General features: G+C 50.3%; 1 protein-coding gene across 2 annotated transcripts in view; it reads right to left on the bottom strand.

Moving 5' to 3' along the window:
• The window catches only part of Slc47a1 (solute carrier family 47 member 1), a 39,114-nt gene extending 20,538 nt beyond the window's left edge, over positions 1–18,576 (bottom strand). Inside the window, exons 1-10 of one of the 2 annotated variants that reach the window (XM_076542513.1) lie at positions 18,394–18,576; positions 12,628–12,729; positions 11,069–11,137; positions 9,750–9,898; positions 8,872–8,929; positions 7,129–7,173; positions 2,087–2,184; positions 1,723–1,820; positions 1,530–1,643; positions 1,383–1,450 (exon numbers count right to left, since the gene is read on the bottom strand). In XM_076542513.1, coding sequence (XP_076398628.1) covers positions 1,383–1,450; positions 1,530–1,643; positions 1,723–1,820; positions 2,087–2,184; positions 7,129–7,173; positions 8,872–8,929; positions 9,750–9,898; positions 11,069–11,137; positions 12,628–12,729; positions 18,394–18,528 — 936 coding nt within the window. In that variant the 5' untranslated portion in view covers positions 18,529–18,576. The remainder of the gene's footprint in view (positions 1–1,382; positions 1,451–1,529; positions 1,644–1,722; positions 1,821–2,086; positions 2,185–7,128; positions 7,174–8,871; positions 8,930–9,749; positions 9,899–11,068; positions 11,138–12,627; positions 12,730–18,393) is intronic. The other variant, XM_006973579.4, reaches the window with a different exon arrangement.
• Between the last annotated feature and the right edge of the window lie 4,310 nt (positions 18,577–22,886).

Consider the following 22,886-nt stretch of genomic DNA (forward strand, 5'->3'; position numbering starts at 1 on the left):
TCTTTCTGCTTAAAAAAAAATTTTTTTATTTGCACAGTGCTGGGGATGAGCCTCGAGGATGCTGGGCATTCGCTACTACAGCATGGTACCCTCCTCCCTCCTTTAGCTTTCCGTCTGAGAGGTGCATGCTGTGGAAGGAGCCCTTCAGAATTTCAGGTTGACGCTTTCTGTAACACACCGTGACAGAGAAGCCTCTAACAACGTATTTTCTAGCATGTCAGAATCTCCTTCACTCTTAAGGGTGAGCATGCACACACTGGGTCCACCCATCCCTCCACTGTCGGTCAGACACTCGGGCAGCACTGCTGGGGATGTCTTTCTGTGTGCTGTGAATGCGTCGCTCTGATGGATTGATAAATAAAACGCTGATTGGCCAGTAGCCAGGCAGGAGGTATAGTACAGGCAGGATGAACAGAGAGGAGAATTCTGGGAAGTGGAAGGCTGAGTCAGGAGATGCTGCCAGCCACCACAACCATGAGAAACAAGCTGTAAAGTACCGGTAAGCCACAAGCTATGTGGCAACTTATAGATTAATAGAAATGGGTTAATTTAAGATATAAGTACTAGATAGCAAGAAGCCTACCGCGGCCATACAGTTTATAAGTAATACAAGTCTCTGTGCGTTTACTTGGGTCCAAGTGGCTGGCTGCAGGGCCACAGAAGCTGAAGAGAACCAGGAAAACTTTAGCTACACAGCACCCCTTAACTACAGGCAGTAATGCCTCTGTGAATGTGGTGTGCACATAGCTGTCCAAGTCCCTGTTTCCATTCTTCTGAGTCTCCAGGAGATAAACATACATGTCGGGCACAGTGTGTTGAGATATGGAACCAGCATGGAGCTGACCTTGGTGACCAGAACTCCATTCCATACCACTCCATCCCCAGGGCATTGCTTGGGGACAAAGAAAAAAGATTCTGACAGTGTGGAAACAGAGTCAACTACTTTAGGACCAGAGACTGAATTAGCAGATTGTTTGGGGTTTCTGCCCACCCTATCCCCTTTAGCTTACGGGGAGACCTGACCATACCAAGCATAAAGGGCCTGTCCAGGCTCCAAGTTGACTCTCTGAGGGAGGGGGACAGGGCTGGAACTCAGGACCTTGTGAGTACTAGGCAAACATTCCACCACTGAGATATTCCCACCGTTTTTATTTTTTACTTGGAGAAATTATCTTCCTCCTTAGCAAAGTCCAGCTTTGAGCTTAGGAGTTCCCTGCTTCACCCACGGAGTAACTGTAATCACATGTCCATATCACCAGTCCCTGCTCACAGGGGCACTTTATGTCTAGGAACCATCTCATACAGTGTGCCACTGTAGGACTCTCAGGATAGAAAACAGGACACCTTTACCACAGCCACACGACAGGGTGTTGAACACTTACCATGTATACAATGATAGCCAATTCATAGGTGATGGACTGGGCTCCCAACTCCACCATGCCAAGGATACCTGGTAAAGACGGGCAACTGATGCCTTGCCCCAGGCAGACTGTTCCCACCAGCCGGTTCCCACCAGCCTGCATACACACCGCTCAGGAAGCTGCCGATCTCATAGGCCCACCACTCGATGCACAGCATGAGCATGCTGGGCACAGCCAGTTGCAGGAAGGAGGCCCAGTCCTGCAGACACTCCCAGGACCACCCTGCAGGTACAACAGATGGGTTTCCAACGTGTCTAACCTTCAGACAAAAGCCACGGCCCAATCAAAACGTCGTCTTTACCTCCCCAGGTGGCTTGATGTAGTTTTCTCCAGAGGATGTAGAGGAACAGGAGGATGGCCAGGGCATACTGGGAGATGGTGTTGGCCATTGCTGAACCCCTGGGAAGACCAGCAGGTGTGGGTGGACACTGTGCTCCATCCTCTCTTCCCTGGCTCGGTGCGTTGGGGAGTCATGTGCCCCTCCCTCACTGTACCCTCCTCCACCACAGACCCTGAGATTACTTCTATGTAGGGCAGCATCCCCTTCGCTCCAACAGCACTTTCCAAAGGGCATAAGAAGGCCACACCCACACCAGCTAAACTGCCCTCTTTCCCCTGGAAAAGGCTAATGCAGCCCCCCTTGCCCAAAAGGAAGCTGGACTCACATCACCCCAAGATGCAGCTGATGGAGAAACACATAGTTGGCCAGGGCATTGATCAGGTTGGCTGCGATGCCCGTCACGATCTGAGGCAGAACAATGCCCTGGAACGAAGAGACACACACATGGCTTTCCTTGCTGAAGCACCAGGGGACTTGGGCATAACAGGAGCAGTCAGCTGGGCATGCCTCTCACCTTCCCGCTCTCCCCTCCCCTCTGGGTCCTCCTCTTTGCAGTGAGTAAAGAGAGAGCTCTGGCCTCCAAGGGGTAGGAGGTGAGAAGGCAGCAGGGAGGGGAAGAAAAACAGAGACTCTCCCTGCTGTGTGCAAGAGAGGCAGGAATTAGCAGAGCGGAAGGCAAGGCGGCATTGGCAAGCCATTGGCGATAGACTCTGCTTTCTCCACCAAAACTCAAATTCAGAAGCTGGACCAAAAGGCTTGTAAAACTGTGTTTCTTCCTGAAATGGAGACTGGATTCCTTCATAACCAGCTCTGAGAAGCAGGAGCAGGGGGAAAAAAATGTCCTCCCTACTTTATGCCTTACATTAAAGCCAAGGGGAGGGGCTGAAGAGATGGCCCAGCAATTAAAAGCATGGGCCGCTCTTCCAGAGACACAGGTTCAAATCCCAGGACCCACATGGCAGCTCATAACCATCTGTAACTCCTGTGTCAGGGGACCCAATGCCCTCTTCTGCTCCCACTGGCACCAGGCAGACAAGTGGTACACAGACATGTGTGCAGGCTTAGGAGAGCTGGGACCTGTGGTGACAGCATTGGGAAGGTGGTGGCAGGCAGATCTTGAGTTCAAAGTCATCCTGAACGAGATAGGGAGACCCTGGGTTCTGGTTAATTTTTTTTTTTCAACTTACACAAACTAAAGTCACCTGGGAAGGAACTCAGTCGAAGTATTGCTCCATTGCATTGGCCTATGGGCGTGTCTGTGCTGATGGCTGATGTGGGAGGGCTCAGCCCACTGTGGGTGGCACCACCTGTGGCCAGGTGGTTCTGGCTTGTATAAGAAAGCAGGCTGAGCGAGCCATGGGGAGCAAGCAAGCCAATGAGCAGCACCCCTCCATGGCTCCGCTGCTCTGACTTCCACTCCAACTTCCCGCAATGATCAACTGTGTTCAGGGCTTATAAGCCAGACAATCCCTTTACTCCTCCAGTTTGGTTGGGGTGAGCGTTTTCACAGCAACAGAGAGAAACTAGAACACCTTGTCTTTGAATAGAAAACAAAACAAACAATCCTAAAAGACTTGGAGGAAGTGGGGCCTCCCTCCTTGGTAGAGCACTCGCCCAGCATCTGCAAGGCCCTGGGCTATGCTGCCAGTACTGCAAGAAAAATAATTCAAGTAGCAAATTTAAGTAACGTTTAGGGTGTGATCATAAAATTACATTGGACCGAGGACATCACAGCCTGCCTCACGTGCATCAGGAGGGTAAGAACAGAAGCTGCGGCTGCAGCGGGAGCTAGACAGCATTTCTCTTCTTCTCCATGGTGGCATTACCTCCACCCTCCCAGCCCCACCTTCTTTGAATGCTGCTTTCTCACTGAGAAATGCTGATATGAGAATCAGAGGCCATTTAAAATTTTGCTTTGGGAAGACAAAAACACTCTCCTTTTGCCTAGAAGATCAGCATCACTTGGGTCGGGGGTATAGCTCAGTTCATAATGATGCTTGCCTACTACGACCAAGGCCCTGGCTTCCATGCCAGCACTATGAAAAAAATAAAGAAATTTAAGCAGTTTTGATGTCTGATCCAGATGCCGAATGCCACGTGAGGTCCTCAATGCAGCGATCTGCACGCATCTACCTCTACACCTCAGCTTTGCAGTCTCCAGACGGAGAGACCCTTGCACTGCCCCTCACGAAGGACTTTGCTCTTAAAGACTTCCTTTAAATGTCACCTGGTCATGACCATCCGTAAACTGATTTTACAAGGCAGGGCCTCACTAGATAGCCCAGGTTGCATTTGAACTCATAACCGCTCTGCCTCTGTCTCCTGAATGCTAAGATCACAGGCAGGCCTGCAGTCCACCACACCTGGCTGCTTCTCCAGACACTCGCCCTCACATCCCCTCCTTGTCTGGTCAGACACCCCAGACACCCCTGGACCCTCGGTGCATCAAGGAACAAAACGCAACTGCAGCTTTGTCTCTGGTGGCCTCCGGCAGACAGGAGCAGGACTAAAGTGTGACGGACAGCTCAAGTGAGCTCCGTGTGAGCCCCTGCTGAGTTCCAAGTAAGGGAGTCTGTAGTCAGATTCACATCTCTGGTGTGGAAAAGCAGCCAGCCTGCATTTTGAGGGGACCAGGTGTGGTGGTTTGAATAAAAACAGCCCCCATAGGTCCATAGGGAGTGGCACTGTTAGGTGTGGCCTTGTTGGAGTGGGTGTGTCGCTCTGGGGTGGGCTTTGAGGTCTCAGATGCTCAAGCCTAGCCAGGGTGTCACTGTCGCTTTCTGCTGCCTGCTGGTCTGGATGTGGAACTCTCAGCTCCTGCTCCAGCACCATGTCTGCCTGAATGCCGCCATGCTTCCCACCATGATGATAATGGACTGCACCTCTGAACTGTAAGCCAGTCCCAACTAAATATTTTCCTTTATAAGAGTTGCCATGTGAGGGGCCCCCAGCTGTATCAGGCCCTCTGAATAGGTGAGACAGTTGATTGGCTTGATCAGTTTGGGAGGCAACTAGGCAGTGGGACCAAGTCATGTGCTCATTGCATGAGTTGGCTGTTTGAAACCTGGAGCTTATGCAGGGACACTTGGCTCAGTCTGGGAGGAGGGGACTGGACCTGCCTGGACTGAGTCTACCAGGTTGATCACAGTCCTCGGGGGAGGATTTGCCCTGGAGGAGGTGGGGATGGGGGGTGGGATGGGGGTAAGGGGAGGGGGTGGGAGGGGGGAGAATAGGGGAACCCATGGCTGATATGTAGAACTGAATGGTATTGTAAAATAAAATAATAAATAAATAAATAAATAAATAAATAAATAAATAAATAAAAGAGTTGCCATGGTCATGGTGTCTCTTCACAGCAATAGAAGCCCTAACTAAGACACCAGTAATCAGAGAGCAAGGAGGCTGGTAAACAAGATTCTACTGAAGTGACGAGAAGTGAATTCAGGAGCCCACTAGGTAACTGCAAACGATGATGTATTAGGTAGAGGCACTTGCTGCCTTGTCTAATGACCTAGCTCAATCCCAGGACCCATACAGTGGAGGCAGAAAGCTGACTCCACCTCTGACCTCCTCTGGGGCCTCTGACCTCCACTGGGGCATGCTGTGGTATGCGCGCGCGCACACACACACACACACACACACACACACACACACACACACACACTAATAATTTTCATCAGAAAGAGAGACCCACAGGACTAGGTGACTGATCAAACAGGAAAATGAAAGAAAAGCCCCAGGGACAAGGGTCGATAATGGACAGTAGAGGGAGAAAGAACAGAGGCGCCAACTGAATAAAGCGGGGAGGAGGCTGCAGGCCAAGGTGAAGTCACGTGTGCAGCACGCTCCCCATTGCCTCCCGGCAGCCAGCAAAATGGTCAGATGGGGATATACATGACAGCTGGGGACACGGAGGAGGCAGGTGCCCTTCTCAAGGAGGGCCAAGGGAGGTCCAGCCCTGTGCCCTTCCCTGCCCAGTTCCTCCCCCTCCTCTGCTGCAGGTCTGTATTCCCTGTCTTTCCTCTGCGCTGGGGAATGTTTGGAAAATGCAGAGTCAAGGGTTCTGCCCTCTTCCAGTATGCTTGGGCTAGAACACTCCTGGCCCTCCCAGAGCCCACTGCCCAGTCTCCAGAGTCCACCGATCACCATGGGTCCTGCTCCTTCGGGGCAATTCTTTCTTCTTCTTAGGCCATTGTCAGCCCACCATTTTCGTAATCCTTATCTCTGCGCCACAAATTAGTTTGTTTTCTACCAACCCAAGCCCCAGGAGACACAACACGATGCTCAGCAGACCAGCCAGCCTGCTCCTGGTAAGCCATTGTGCACTATCTTCTCGACTGTAGCAGCCTGACCACACCCAGCTCTCCTGCCTAGTGACTGGTGCATGGCACCTGCTGTCTGGGAACACTTCCCTCCAGATCCTAGAGCTACACTAGTCCACCCTAACTCAGGACATCTCCCCCAGCCCTCTCAGCTACAGTTCTCTACTTTCCCCAGCCTCAGCTATTGGAAAGTGTCATGTTCACACTCTCCATCCATGAGATAAAAGCTCACCACACCACTGGGAGACAGAAAGACAGGCAGGAGCCACTGTGACATACAGAGGATTCTACCTGGTACCTACAAGGGTCTAGACAGAGAAGAGACAGCTTAGAGACCAATTAGAAATGCTGTTTCTATCACCCATGTTCAACTAGTTCAAGTACATAAATCTAACATTAATAAAGTATCCAGTAAGTGGGAAACTTCCCTGCCCCTTTCTACCTCCCATCCATGCCTCCCTATTACACATGCTAGAGGAAGCCTGCCTCCTTTACCTGGATTTTTCTAGAAGGAAGTCCACAGCCCCATAACACACACTGTCCTCATAAATCCACTCCCACCAAATCAGGGCCACCGTTCCCAGGGCCTTTGGCCTTTGCTGTTAGCCATGTATGAAGAGTCTTGACTGTTCTCTGTTATCAATACAATTTGAGCTTTGACACCCTCTGCCCCAGAGAGTAGGAGCCTTCACACAAACCGAGAAGAGGTGTGGACTCCCTAGACCCAGCCAAGCCTCTGTGACCCTCAGCCCTTTACAGAGAGCAGACAGGCCTGTACCAGTAAAGAGCCAAAGAACACAGAGATGCTAACCTTAGCATTGCCAATGGCAATATTTCCAAGTAGGAACTGGACATAAATTTTCAGAGCCAAGAATAATGCTTCAGTCACTCCTTGATGTCACTTAAGAAACCTCTCCACATCAAAGCCCTGTGTTCACAGGCCTGAAGGTAGCTTTCAGTGACTCTCAGCAGGCCCGTTCCCTCCACCCTGGCCTCCCTGATTCTATCACCCCCTCCCCAAAGGAAAGAGGGTAGTCCGCATTACCTGGTTGAGCAAGTATTTAACTTGTATCGTATAAAGGAAGGCTGCCTGCGAGAGAACAAGAGGGCAGGGTTAGTTCTGCAGCCTGACCGTACATCAGAGATCTGGGTGCCATACAGCTTGTCCCACAGCCACCCTGGCTGCCCTCCATGCCACAAAGCCTCATCCAGACCTGGGGCGACCAGTGTCTGTAGTCTGGCGGCTTCACACACCTTCCGTGTGAATGAACATAATCCAAACAGTGCCTGCCCTGGGTGGAACATGGAACGTCTCCTGAGGGTTCGTGTGTTTAAGCATGTGGTCCTCGGGTAGTCAGGCTATTTTGAGGAAGTTGTGGAATGTTTGGGAAATACAGGGTCATGGGTTCTGCCTGGCCCCACTACAGACCTGATCTCCTGCTTCCTGTAGGGAGAGGCGGGTGGCATTGAGCTATAAGCAAGCGTCCGTGGGCTCCTGGGGTCACTAAGAGGAGCCAACCACACCATCATGGGACTATGAGCTAAAAGTAAGTCCTGTTCTAAGTTGCTTCTGTTCGGTATTTTGTCCCAGCCACAGAAGAGGTACGCCCTCGCTCCCTGGCTGGGAGTGCCAAGGAGGTTCTGTCTGCTGGGGTGTACACTGGCGTCCTAGTACAGCCAAGCACTCGACTTATTTGGTGGGATAAGGAAAACATGTCACATTTAAGTGGTTTTACGGGATAGAGCTGAGGGTACAGCTCAGGGCTAGAGTACTCACTTAACACGCAAGGCCCTGGGCTCCATGCCCCACAATATAAAGATTAAAAGTAAAATAAAACATTTTATGATGAACTAAGAAGTACAATGCCAATTCTGAGGGCGAGTGGCTGCCATTACGGCAGACTGAGTCCTTCAAATTCATCCCCAGAAGCCCTATCCCCGTATGCAACTGGATTTAGAGGGGGATTAAATCAAAATGAGGGCCCTGGGGTGGGCTTTAATCCAATAGGATTAGTGCGTTTATAACATGTTTAATGATTTATTTATTCTTATTTCACTTGCATTGGTGTTTTGCCTGCATGTGTGTCTGTATGAAGGTGTCAGATCCCCTGGAACTGGAGTTACAGACAGTTGTGGGTGCTGGGAATTGAAGCCTGGTCCTCTGGAAGAGCAGCCAGTGCTCTTAACCACAGAGCCATCTCAACAGCCCCGATTAGTATGTTTATAAGAAGAGATGACCATGTTATGTGGGAACAAAAAGAGACACCTTTGACCAAGGATAGTGGCCACAGGGAAACCACTGAGGCCCTCACCGGGATCTTGGACTTCCAGCCTTCAGACTGTGAGGAAATCAGTTTCTGCTGTTTGGGCCCCCAGTCTGGCAGTCCCAGCAAACATCCAGCCCCTCTACCCAATTAAATAAACTTAGCTTTGACAGTTCATTGACCAGCTACAACTTGCTATAAACATTAACAGACAACCGTCTAAAGGTCAAAGGGATGCTCTTGAGGGATCTGGAATGGACAAGACTTTACCCCTTAAAGAAACATTCTGGACTCTTCTGCTGGATGCTCCAAGGGTACGCCAGGAACAAGAAGTCAAGGCAATGACCCCCATCCTAGAGTTTCCTTTGTTCTTTGGGAGACAAAAATGCTGGTGTGTCCTTAAGGGACATAATTAAAAGCATGCTTCTGTGATGAGCCGATGTCACATGTGAGAATTATGTTAGACTGAGCTCGTGACATCTCTGTCACTTTTTACCCAAGGACCCAGGAATGGAGTCTCTGACCCCTTGCAGACTCACTGGAAGCGCTGGGATGAAGATCATAACATAGGTCTGGGTGAGCCTGTACAATAGAAAAGAGTGACAATGATGACAGAGGCCACTCTCCCGGGAAGGGGCGGAATGAAACACTCAACACTGCTGGCGCATTCTTGGTTCTTCCTAAACAAATGGACTTCGGCTGTCGGAGCAAATGGAAAACTGTACAAAATCTGTCATCCTGGCATTCTGGCTCGCCTTCCTGCTTCTTCCTATCTAAAGATCTAGGACAGGGATTTTGAGCCTCACAGTGCCCCTGGACAGTCCCGGCTGTGGGAGTCGCCCAGGGCACCACAAGCTGTCTCTCGGCCTTCCTGGTTCCCAAGCCCCTCTACCCAATGTGATATCCAGGCACGTCTTCAGCTATTGTCAAATACTGGCATGGGGCAAGTGCTTTTCAAAGGTCTTAATCAGTTAAGCCAGTGGGTCTTAAACATGGCAGCTCACGCATAGAAGATTTGAAAGTTACTGATGCTCCGGGCCTCACCTGTACCAGTTAATAACCTGGGGGTGTGGGGACTAGAGGCCTAGAGAAGTATCTGAAGTACCAAGGTGATTTTAATACCAACCGGGGCCAGGAATCACTAAGCATTAACAAGCCACAGACTGCGATCCCAATGGGAAGTTCTTTGTCAATGCAATTCCATTCCAAACTCTCAACCCTGGAAGCCAGTAATGAGAGGAATCCAGGTCTCTCAAGGCAGATATAGAAGGTATCAGTGCCTGAGAAGGAGCAGCCATGCCCAGGTTAAGCTCATCTTTGTGTGATTCCCTGGCCTCTGTCACCCCTGAGTATGGATGATCTTTCTACAGAGAGGGATGCCCTGCCCCCAGCCTTGCCTTACCTGGATACCTCTGGGTCCTGCCTGAAGAGCAGCAGAATGTGCTCAGTGTTGATGAAGAGGGCCCAGCAAGGGAAGCAGCAGAGGAGCAGGATGAGGATCCCCCTCTGCAGGATAACCCCCACGTGCTTCAAGTTCTGGCTCCCGAATGTCTGGGGAGCACAGGCAAACAAACCCATTAGACAGGCACACCCCAGCTGTCCCTCAAAGGTCATGCCTCATAAGAAAGCAGGTGGCTTGGCCATTCTCTCTAGGGAAAGAGCTTGTGGCTGATTGAGAGTTGGGCTTGCTGCACTGCCCAGCATGACAAAAACATACTACTCGGGACCCACGTAGCAATGATGTGTCAAAGGACCCATTCGGTTCTAGAATGCTGTCAGGTTTTGCATCACCTGGAAGCTTGTTAGAAATGCAGATTCTTGGGCCTGACTCCAGACCTAAAAGCAGGGACTGGGCCAAGGGTCAGCAGTGTGGGGCACTGGCTCCTACCAACTTACAGAAGCCAAAGGGTGCCGGTGTCTCTCAGCTTTCTGTCCAGTAACATCTATGTGGGGACTTCAGGCCAGCTCTAGAGGGGAACACACACCAACGGGACTGCCCTATGCTTAAGATGGACTGGCTTTAACTTTTCAACTCCAGGCTGGTGCAAAAGAAATGCACACATGGTGGAAACCAACCTTGAAGTTGGATTTTAGATCCTTCCCCAGGCTAGTGATATGGGGTGTGGTCCTGTCATCCAGTGCTGGGCACCACAGGAGCCTCTGCTCCCACTCAGTTACGGATCACGGGGGGTGGGGAGGAAACCAAGATGTGTTCCATGCTGCTGAGTTGGGATGTCCACTAGGTGAGAGAGATTCAATGCATTTTTATCTTAGGGTATTTTCTATTTAGGATAGATCTATCCAGATGTAACCCATCACAGTCAAAGAGCATCATATGCAAGCCGAATACCACCCTCCTGGAGGATGCTGAACATGCACCCACAGCCCTGGGTGGGGCCCAGCGACCTGCGCTTGGGCAAGCCCTCCCGACAGCCCTGATGCAGACTCTGTTACAGATCCATAGCACAGGAAAGTTATAGGAGGTCCCCTGTTTGATCAATGGCAGTCATGCAGAACAAGACTTTGGCTAGGGCTGAAAGAACCCTAGCCACACTTCAAAGACAGCTGTGAAAACCGGAGTCTGCAGCCGGCAAAGGGTGGCAGGGTTTGCTGCTCTGATTCCTCATCTGGGTGTGTGCACAACTCTCCCTCTTGTAGTGAGTTTCTCCATCTGCACCAAAGATGTCTGGAGTCACTGAGAAGGTGATCACTTCCATTTACCTGGGAGATGAGGGTGTCACACGCGGAAGATAGGCCGTGCCCCACTGAAATGCCAGTGACATTGATAACCTGGAAGAAAAGAGAGAGTGAGGTAAAGGAGGCCTGTTTTCTGTTCCTGTAGATCAGAACCACGATGTGACCGACCCCCTCCTAGAGCGCCTGCTCAGATCACTCTTGTCAGCTAGAAGGACACGCAAAAGCTCAGAGAAGGACCCTAAAATCCCAGGCCAGAGATAACAGCACAGCCTTTCTGAAGTCTTAGCTATCTTGCTCCCCAACTTCAGAGCCGCTCCTGAAGGAACACAGTGTGACAGTTTGGGGTGAGTCTGCTCTCTTGAGACTAAGGACCCGTTGAGCATCTCTCTTCCAAAATGTTCAGAAATCTGAAACTTTAACACCGACACGACAAATCGCAGCATCTCAGATCTGGGAGCAGTGTGGATTTTGGAGTTTCAGATTAGGCATGTTCAACTGGTTAAAGTGTGCCAGTATTCTGAAATGCACAGAGGGACTTGAGACACTTCCATCCTGCATTTCAAATAAGGGCCGCTTCACCAGTGTGGCCTGGGTCAAGCCCCTGACTCACATGAAGGACACAGAAGCAAAGCCAGTGTCTGCTGGAGACTGCTTTACAGGCACACTGGCCTTCACTAGAATCGGGAAGTAGCATCCAGGGGGCCTCCTGCTGCTGCCTCACTGAATCTGACAACAGCTGAGCTCAGCCTGCCTAAAGGGCTGGCTTGTCCCAAGACCTCAGCCAATAGCAACCTGTTGAGGCTTACCTGCATATACTTCCACATTGCCTCAGGTTTTCAAATAAGGAGCTATGGAGTTGCTCAATGGTATAGGGTTTGCCTAGAGACCAGGCAAGTAGAGATAGGGCAGGACAAGGAGGGGGGGTAAGGAGAACAGGAATACACCCTGCAAAGAGCCAGAGTCCATGTTTAAAGAAACACATGACTAACTAAGCCAAATAAGTTGATGGGACTCTCTTGACCTTGCAAGGCCAGTTACCAATCCCTAGCAGAGGTCGGTGGCATATCACCTTGTCTTTGAGGGTTGCATCCACCGAAAAGAGAATTTGGGGCTCCTCTCAGTTTCAGATTTGGAGACTGGTTTGGATCTAGACCCTACCCTCACGTTCCATTTCTGGATTAGGGCTCCCATTTGTATTGGAAATGCTGGTGTAAAGGTAAGGCGGCACCTCCTGAGTTCAGCAAACTTCCAGGCACCCTTTTCCCATATCCAAACTCTAAGCTCCAAGGATCACATACCAAGTGGTATGGTAATTGGGATAATGCCTTCCAAAGATGGCTTCATCCAACTCAGCGGGCCTGGTAATCTGCAAGAGCACCCTAAAAAACGATAATTCCTAAGGCTGCCACCCCACTGGCACCCTGACTCTAGCCCAGTGAAACCTGTTTCAGACTCCTGACCTCCAAGCACTCTAAGGAAACATACAGCACGATTAAACCACTGGGCTCTGGTCATTTGTCACAGCAGCAGGAGGCGCATGGCAGACAGCTCTGTAAGCTTTTGAGGAAAGTCTAATAACGTACCGCGATTGCCAGGGTGACAGCGTCCAGCTCCAGCTTGCCCAGGTGGCCACAGAACACCGAGCTTACAAAGCTGATCAGGAACATCATCAGCTGGGCCAAGAACTGGGAAGAGAGGAGAGCAGGGGTCAAGATGAGCACCCACCACCACAGTGCAAGCGAGAGCCTAGTGCTGCCTATCCAGTTCCCCAGGGAAAGAAACACAGACACTATTGACGTGAACGAACACGCAATTTCAATATAGCATACAATGTGTGTGCGCCGGCTAGTTTTAGGTTGACTTGACACAAGATAGCCTCATTTGGGAAGAGCAAATGACTATTGAGAAAATGCCCCCACCAGATCGGCCCGTGGGGCATTTTCTCGATTGATGATTGATGGGGGAGGGCCCAGCTCACTACGGGCAGTGCCACCCCTGGGCTAATGGTCCTGGATGCTGTAAGAAAGCAGGTTGAGCAATCCATGAGAGCAAGCCAGTAAGCAGCATCCCTGTGTGGCCTCTGCTTTTGTCTCTACCTCCAGGTTCCTGTTTGAGCTCCTGCCCTGACGTCCATCACCGATGGGCTGTGATGTGGAAGTACAAGTAGAAATAAACCTTTTCCTCCACAAGTTTGTTTTTTGTTTATGGCCATGGTGTTTATCACAGTAGCAGAAAGGTAACTAATACAGAAGTTGGTACCAAGGAGTGGGCTGTTGTTGTAAAGAACCTGACCATGTTTCCCAGAGGATTGTGGAAGACTTTGGGACTTCAGACTAACTACTATGGACTCTAGCCCTCCGGAACCATACGTCACAGTAAAGCCTTTCTTCTCTGACTGCCTTGGTCTTGGCATTTCATCAGAACAGAAAGTAAGTAACCCAAGGGCTAAGGCAGAAGTGAGATTACCCCGCCAGACAGCAGAGGATCCTGGGACTTCACATGGAAAGCGTCTGTTTTATTGAGCACCTCTAATTCTCTATTTCTATGATGGCTCAGTTATGAGGGCAAATACATCCGCAACTACTAAGCCTTTCTGCCTCACATTCCAATGACTACTATGAATCCTCCACAATGCTGTGTCTCTGACACAAAAGCCCAGGAATTCGAGCTAAGTTCAGATAATTCATGTGGGATGCACTTTCAAAGGATGACCAGTTAATCCAGCCTCCTCATGAGGCCTGCTGCAGCTTCACTGGGAGTATGCCGATAACTTTGCTCACTACCTGGGTTGGTGATGAACATAGCCAGTACCTGCAAGATCAGGGCTCTGGAGCAGAAATGTATTGATTTCTCAGCTCTTGGTTTTGAGTGAGCATTTGGCTGCAGACGTAAGTCACCTGCAGGTATTCAAAATGTTCCCTGGCCCATCTCAACATATTGATTTAGGAGGTTTGCGGGGCTGAGGAATCTTCATTTCTTTATTTTCTCTACCTCTGTGCCATGCAAAGATGCATATGGTCAATGATCATACTTAGAGAATACTCGAGACCGTTTGGAGCTATACTGCCGGAAGGCATGTTGCTTCTGGACAAGGCTTGGTTCTCCCATACAGCTCAATGGCTGTTGTGTGAACTGATGTGGGCATAGCTTAGACAGAACCAAACAAATCACAGAAGTTACCAGAGCAGGGTGCAGCTCCGTGGGAAGTGTGTACTTCTTTCCTTCCTTCTTGTCCAGGGATATTGCTCGTTTTTTGTTTTTGTTTTTGTTTTTGTTTTTGTTTTGTGTGTGTGTGTGTGTGTTCAGCAGGCCACAATACAGAAACCTGGTAGCAAGACCCTTCCTGCCTTGCAACTTAATATAGGAGAAAGAAAAGCAGAGTATGTGCCTGGGGCCTGGTGCTTGGAGGGAGAGCAAGTACCAGCCTGCTCAGCGGACTGTACAGGATCTCTAGAAGGGCCTCGTTCATCCCTCCCCACAATGGCCTGAAAGTCCACTCTTAGCAGCAATAGGTCAACACAGCCTTCATCTGGGACATTCCTCCTTGTACACGGGAGGAAGCTCAGCCCGGAGTCACCTGACTCAACTCAGAGCATACTAGTATCTTTAAAGTATGCAGTGCATTTGGGATCCCAGCCCTGTGGTCTCCAGTCTGAGCTCTCTCAGCCGCCCAACTTTGGAAGCCGTAGCGCAGACAGAAAAGATGTGGATATGGTGCAATAACACGGCTGAGCACTTCTGCACAGAGAACTGGGAAGCACCGACCTCCCCACAGGGGACCTTAAGTAACTAAAAGCAGGGTGGCAGCTCAGCCTTCACCTGTGTCTGTGCCCTTTACTTGGACTAGATTCCTGCCTACTCTACCCATAGGCATGTTAATCACTCACAGAGTTCCGGCTAAGAACTAGTAATACCTAACCCATCTTGTCCCCTTGAAGAATGAAGGCACAAAGATAAGACCAACTAAGGCATCTGGTGTCAGCTTCCATAATACCCTGCTCTAGCCCCCAAGGCATCTGAAATTCTCCAGTCATGTTCTAACTCTTCAGTCATCTTGGATCCCAAGAACAACAGAGCCTCACAGACAGATCACTCATGAGGGCGTTACTTCTCATGTGACAGTAGTTACCCCCTAAAGGAAACCGGACTGCCCCCTCCCTAAATGCAGGAGCAATCATCTTATGGAACCAGCAGCTTTGTCCTCTCAAGTAATGATGTCTCCAGAGACACATGGCAGAACCAGAACTGAAATAACAACCAGCCATACCAGTGTGTGGCAACAGTGATGTCTCCTTCATGACCCTAGTGCAGGGCTTCCTCTGGACCAGTGTGTGATAACAGTGATGTCTCCATGACCCTGGTGCAGGGCTTCCTCTGGACCAGTGTGTGATAACAGTGATGTCTCCATGACCCTGGTGCAGGGGTTCCTCTGGACCAGTGTGTGATAACAGTGATGTCTCCATATCCTAGTGCAGGGCTTCCTCTGGACCAGTGTGTGATAACAGTGATGTCTCCTTCATGACCCTAGTGCAGGGCTTCCTCTGAACCAGTGTATGATAAAGTGATGTCTCCATATCCTAGTGTAGGGCTTCCTCTGGACCAGTGTGTGATAACAGTGATATCTCCTTCATGACCCTAGTGCAGGGCTTCCTCTGAACCAGTGTATGATAAAGTGATGTCTCCATATCCTAGTGCAGGGCTTCCTCTGGACCAGTGTGTGATAACGGTGATGTCTCCATGACCCTGGTGCAGGGCTTCCTCTGGACCAGTGTGTGATAACAGTGATGTCTCCATATCCTAGTGTAGGGATTCCTCTGGACCAGTGTGTGACAACAGTGATGTCTCCATGACCCTGGTGCAGGGCTTCCTCTGGACCAGTGTGTGACAACAGTGATGTTTGCATGGCCCTAATGTTCCCTCTGTTGAAATGGAAAGCCCAGGTCAGTGCCCAGAAGATGGGCTGAGATGAGGAAGTTGGAGAAGATTCCAGGAGGCATTAAGTTGAGCTCAAAGCTGCACAAAGAGCTTTTCAGGCAGAGGAGAAGGGCAGTGAACCTGCAGAAAGGAGGCTGAGGCCAGGCCTCTGAATGGAGGTGAGCTGGGTAGAAAGGTAAAAATAAGGTAAGGCATCATGGCTGAGCAGGGGCTAGACCACAGAACTGAGTTCAGGGTTTGAGCGCGGTGCTCACTGTTGTGTTTGATACACATGTGTAAAGAACTGCAGTTAGCTGGGCGGTGGTGGCGCACGCCTTTAATCCCAGCACTCGGGAGGCAGAGCCAGGAGGATCTCTGTGAGCTTGAGGCCAGCCTGGGCTACCAAGTGAGTTCCAGGAAAGGCGCAAAGCTACACAGAGAAACCCTGTCTCGAAAAACCAAAAAATAAAAAATAAATAAAATAAAATAAATAAAAAAGAACTGCAGTTGCTCCACGGTGAACATTTTTGGATCTCTAGAGGAAATTCAGTGAATGAGAAAGTGAAAATCCTGCCAGCCTGTGAGATGACTCAGCCAATAAAGCCGCTGGCTCCCAAGCCGAACCACCTGAGTTCAATGCCTGAGGCCTGCATGGTGGAAGGATAGAACCAACTCCGGCAAGGTGTCCTCTGAGCTCCACCAGTGTGCTGTGGCATCCTCCCACCCCCACACACCCCCACACACAATAAATGAATAAATAAATTAATGTAAAGAGAAAGCAAGAGGGCGGTGCTCAGAGGTTAGCTCGGCCACCCTACCTATTTACGGTGGAGCCTGGGAGGAGAGGGCAGTAGCCAATAAGCACAGCCCTCGGGAAACAGGGAATGCCCAGCAGCTGGGCATGGAGGTGGAGGAACCAAGAGGGGCTCCACACACAATCACAAGCTGATTGGGACAGAAATCTTGATGGCTCTCTTGCAAGGCAGTTACCGGGTCACCTGGCTGCTCCTATAATCTGAGGTTTCCCTTTTCCTCCTTCTGTTGGTCTAAGTCTCTCTCTCTCTCTCTCTCTCTCTCTCTCTCTCTCTCTCTCTCTCTCTCTCTCTCTCTTTTCTTCTTTCTTTATCTGCCTCCCCCCCGTCCCGCGGGGCCCCCCCCCCCCCCCGCCATGAATATGCTTTGTGTTGGTAAGAAACCAACGGCATGCACATATACATCCATGTTCCCATGCAGGAAAAGGAGCCAGTGCCCTCCATCAATCAGTGCTGGGGATCAGGAGACTAGAAGAGGGCAGGAGCTCAGAACGCTGCTGCTATTTTTCTTTTTTGGGTCTCTGAAGCAGGAGCTCATGCTGTAGCCCAGGATGGCCTTGAAGTTGTGGGTGACTGAACCTTCTGCCCCAGTCTCCCCAAAAGTACTGAGGTTCCAGGCCATGGCTACTGACAGCAGCTCAGTGAGACTAAGTTGATGCAAAGCTAACTGCTCTCCAATTTCTGGAGAGAGAGCAGAGCTACTCTATGTTTACGGGCTGTTTCCTAACACACCTGGGAAGATCCAAGCAGGGAACTGGGCTCCAGGTCTGGCGACTGAACACCAGCAGCTCTTGTCCGCAGGGGGCTGTGAACTCCTACACCTCTGGTGGACCTGCAGCTGATGGGTTTGCCCTGGGCTTTCTTGTGGCTCCGCCCCCTACTGTGTGTGCCCCCATATCCAAGAGCCAGATTGCCATTCCAAGAGGTCGCACATGCCGGGGCTCAGGAGCTCCAAGCTGCTTGAATGCCGACCTCTTGGCCGATAGTATATTCACTCGGACACACACTTGCAGGTTCTTTTGGCCAGAGAAGTGGCTTTCTCACCCCTGAGGACCGAAAACTCCCAAACTGGCAGAGAATAGAAATAAGAGTACATGTGTTGTGGTTCTGTGGTCTTTAAAACCCACATTGCTTCCAAGAGAGCGGTAAAGGAGGCCTAGCCTAATGAGTAAAACCAACCCGGCTGATGCGAGCACTCCACCCCAAAGAGAACCGCATTAAGAACTCAGGTTTTGAGCACAGTGCCTGGTGGAAGAGGAGCTGGCACAGGATGCCTCTGCGGCAGACATTGGCTCTAGATTCCAAATAGTTTCGAAAACCTAATTCCAAGGTGACAGTTCACCTTCCTGCTCCATGCCTCTGTCCCAGGTTGATTCTATAGACGCCCCGACCTTCCAGGCTACACCGCTTGTTTGCAAAGAAACTAAGTCGGAGTGTTCCTACTTTGAGAAACCTCTGGCTTCAGGGCGCACGCGGAGGCGCGCCAGGCTCTCCACATTGGCGCAGCTGTGGCCCGCAGCCGGCTCTCCCGGTCCCCAACCCCACCTAGTCAGACGCCGCAACTTAGCTAACTGGGCCCCCAATCCCTGGAGACCGGCTCAGAGGCGAGGTCACCTGACTCACCGCAGGACCCGCCAGGACCATCAGCGCCCGCAGTTCCTCTTGGAAGCCGGACAGCAGCAGGCGGCGCAGGCCACGGCGCTCGGACACCGCGTCCGCGCCTCCCGGCCCGGGAGCAGACTCCTCCGGGAGCTCCATGTGGCCTTCGTGCTGCTGGGGGCTCGGACGCACGCGGCACGGGGACCCAAGGGCCTGGCCGATTCCAGTCTCCGCCCTCCCCCGCCTCCCCAAGCCCGCCCAGCGCTGGCAGGGTGAGTTGCAGTCTCTGTGACCTTGGACGCACCCCTTGCCCCTGCAACCCCGAGGTCCGTGCGTGCGCGTCTCCAAAGGCCAGCGCACAAACTCAGGACAGAGAAGTTTGCAGAAGTGCTGGAAGCGAATGGAAAGCGCACAGGGACAGGGAGGGACCTTCCAGTCCCCATCGCTGCCCAGGGGCAGGTTCAGAAATGTGTGGCTTGGAAAGACTTAAGAGTCCTGAGATGTGATTCACTATGGCCAGTCAGGGGTCCGATCATGATTCCACTGTGGCCAGCCCAGGGTCGGATCTGGCAGTTGTGGGTGTCCGAGGTCTCTGCTGTGCAGCTTGTGGTCAGCTTAACACACACTTTGTTGTGGGTTTGGACTTGACAACTGTTTTTCCCTCTTGACAGTTGTTCCATTAGAGAATATAGCATCTGCCAGGAGAGAAAAGCAAGCCACTGAACAGCCAGAAGAGTCAGGAGACACTGTGACACTGTGGTAGGAATTTGCAGGTTCAAAGGACACCAGCAAATGGGGGGGGGGGGATACAGATGTGCTGTAACCTCATTCTCCTCATCTGTAAACTCAAGATGCATCTCCCTCCCCACCCACTCCCGTTTGCCTTAGTCAAAGATTCCTGTGAGGTGCTAAAGTCCCTTCTGTGGCAAGTGAGCCTGAATAACAAATAATTAGCTCACTGTTAGTCTCATGCTGCTGTGACAACATATCCCAAAAACAACCTTAGGGAGCAGTGATTGACTTTGGCTCACGGCCTCAGAAGGCTCCATCCCCGTCCAGGCACTGTATAGGAACGATGCCGAGGAACCACATTTCTTACCTCATGACAGCCAGGAAGCAAAGAGACAAAATACCCTTCAAAGACATGCCTGTGTCACTCACTTTCTGCAGCCAGCCTAGTTTCCAGCACCTTCCAAAGGGAGGCCACCAGGTGGAGACCAAGGCTTCAACATAAAACTCCGTGAGAGACACTGAATAACTGAACCATACACGCAGGTAACCAGCAATTTTGTAGTCAAGATTTGAGGTTTGATTTTTAGTATTGGGGATATCCAACCCACCCCCATCCTCACACATGCTGAGCGAAAGCCCTACCACTGAGCTACAGCCATAGAGAATCCAAGGTTTTAAAATAAGATCAGTGTGGCTGGAAGTGGAATACTTGCCTCATATGTGTGAGGTCCTGGGTTCCAGCACCATGAAAAGAACAAACAAAGCATCTTAGTCAGTGTTCTGTTGCTGTGAAGAGACACCATGACCACAGCAACTCTTATAAAGGAAAACAGTTAACTGTAAGTTTCCCTTACAGTTTCAAAGGTTTAGTCCATTACCGTCATGGTGGGAAACATGGTGGCATGCAAGCAGACATGGTCCTGGAAAAATAGCTGAGAATTCTATATCCAGATCCACAAACAGCAGGAAGAGAGAGGAGGAGGGAAAGACACTGGGCCTGATGTGGGCTTTTGAAACCTCAAAGCCCACCCCCAAGTGACACACTTCCTCCAATCCTTCTCAAGTAGTGCCACTTCCTGATGAGCCTATGGTGGGAGGCATTCTTATTCAGACCACCACACAAACAAACAAGACCATTAATGCCCCCCGCCCCCCAGCCCCTTCACACCATCTGTGATTCTCCCCTTGGTCCTTATGCAGGTAAAAGCAATCTCCAATCTCATCCTCCCACTCTATAGGTCAGCTGCTAAGACCTTTCTCCCTTCTCTTCTGACTCCATTAACACAAAATGAGAGAGAGGAGGGAGTTGGCTCTCCTTAGATGTCTTGCCTGCTTTTACAATTACCTGGTCCAGGAAATTGGGTATACCCCGACTATACCCCAAGCTCGGTACCAAAGGGTTGGACCCTGTCTACGACTGGGGTTCCTCAACCAGGACTGCATGTGTGGAGCAGAGAAGCAGCTTCTCAGAGGAATTGGGGGTCTCCAAGCTGGAAGTCCAGGCTGGGCACGAAGATGCCCCTCCCTCTTCCTGTAGTTTATCCCCACCCTAGCCTCATTATATCAATGTCCTGCTGCACAGTCCTTGACAATGAACTTCTGCAGCTGTTTCTTGGTCTTTGGGGGTATCCTCCTGCTTGCTGAGCCTTGGTGTGTGACATGAGTCTTCTTGGGCACAGATTCAGGTATTTGTGGAACTTTCTGAGTTTGGTTAATGATGATGAGAATATGGACCGTGAATCTCCAGACAGCACTGATCCCAGAGGGCTTGGATGCCTTCCTGCCTGTTATTTTGGTGATAGGCAGCTGGGCAAGCGCCACCTTCAGGCTGCCCAGCTGTTTTAGCAACTCTTTCTCATAGCAAAGGTTGGAACTTTAAACATGACCACCCCAGCTGGCTCCGAGGGAGACAGCTGATACTGTTCTTCTGGGGTCTTCAGGAAACCCTCATGGGTGTAACACGATAGGAAGCATAAATGTGATATGTAAATATTGGGAAGGAAGAGGTAAAACCATTGCTTGCAATTGTAATTCAAGACTATCCAAAAGAAATCAAGTGGGGGAAAGCTGATGGATTTAATACAGGGATCTGGAATGATAGCTCCATGGACAGTGCTTGCTTAGCATGCGCAAGTCCATTAGTTTCATCCCCAGCACCAGAAAAAAAAAATAGAATTAAAAGAGGTTTAATGAAGTTCTATGTGCAAGCCTTTTGTGTTGGTTTCTACATGAAAACATTCTTCAAAGAAGTACTGGACACAATAGCAAGAAATTAAACCTCTTGGCCTCACTTCTTAAGTGTGATCTGGGCCTCATTCTACAGCACAGAAAGGAGGGATGGCCAGCTTCACAGCAGAGAACTCTGACAAGCACGACTTCCGTCAGAAGACGGAGGGTAACATCAGGAGGGCGGGGCAGCATGCGCCCGCCTCGGTGACCTGGGGCTTCTGAAACAACACGCCACAGGTTTGGAGGCTTCAGACAACAGCATTTTATTCTTTTACACTTCAGGCCAAAAGCCTGAAGCCGGGGAGATGGCAGAGCCAGTTTCTCCTTGGGGACTCAGGAGAAACTCTGGTGCACACCATTGCTGGCTTCCGGTGACAGCTGGTGATCCTTGTAGACCCGTGTGCTACGACTGAACGTGAAATCCACCCCACAGCCTTGTGTTCTGGATCTTTTAATAATTTTGGTTTTTTTTTTTTAGGGTGTATTTTATTTCAGTGACCGACAGTAGTGTCACAAGCCTTTCTTGGGACAGGAAAAGGACATTAGTAAGAACTAAGGAAACGCGAATTCACAGAGGCCTTAATTGTCATGTGTCCGTATCCCGGAGGTGACACACCGTTAGAAAGAAAAAACTAGAAAATTCAAGGTCTCTCAACATAAAACCAGCACAGAACTCAGATTTCCTTGGAATATTTTGTAAGTTTTAACTTGCAGAGGGGTGGAGGGCAGTGCTTAACACCTGTGTCATCCATGGAATGTTCTGGATGTTACACTGTTGCCAATTTTTCATCTCATTTGGGATTAAAAGAACCGATGCCACCCAGATATGGGACTGTGTGCCTGTGATCCTGGTACTCAGAAGCCTGTGGCAGGAGACTCAGTGGCCTAGAAGCTCAGACCCAGCATAGGCAGTGAAGTTCCTACCTCTTAAAAAATAAGCTGGGCATGGTGGTTCATGCCTGCAATCCAATACATGGGAAACTGAGGCAGAAGGGCTGCTGTGAATTCCTGGCCAGCGTGGGCTAAAAAGTGATACTGTTACAAAAAGCCAAAAATAATTAAATAATTAAAATAAAAATTAAGAAGGAAATTGGTAAAAAAGAATAGAAAGTTTTCTGTCTCCTGAAGTTATGGGCTAATGTGGCTTCAGTATGTCCCCCAAGCTTGTGCACTGGAAGCTTGGGCCTCCATGTTGTAGTCTTCAAAAGACAGAACCTTTAAGAAGTGGGCCCAAGGAGGGAGGGGACACTGTGGTCGGGATGTAAAATAGATAAATTTAAAAAAAAAAAAAAAAAAAAAAAAGGTGAGCCCAGTGCTAATTAAGTCACTGGAGTGTAACTCTCAGAAGAGAGTCATATAATTCCCCAGGAGCCTGTTAGTTCCCACTGGAGCAAGTTCTGCATAGAGGGAGGGAGCCTGCCCCCAATCCCTCTGACCTGCCGTCTTGCCACGTGACATTTGCTATGTTACAGTGTAGCCAAAGCTCTCACCAGAGCTGGTGAGATGCTGGAGCTGTGTTCTTGAATCTCCTGAACTTTGAGTTAAATGCATCTTTT

This window comes from Peromyscus maniculatus, chromosome 8 (genome assembly GCF_049852395.1).
Source record: "Peromyscus maniculatus bairdii isolate BWxNUB_F1_BW_parent chromosome 8, HU_Pman_BW_mat_3.1, whole genome shotgun sequence".
Classification (NCBI taxonomy): Eukaryota; Metazoa; Chordata; class Mammalia; order Rodentia; family Cricetidae; genus Peromyscus; species Peromyscus maniculatus.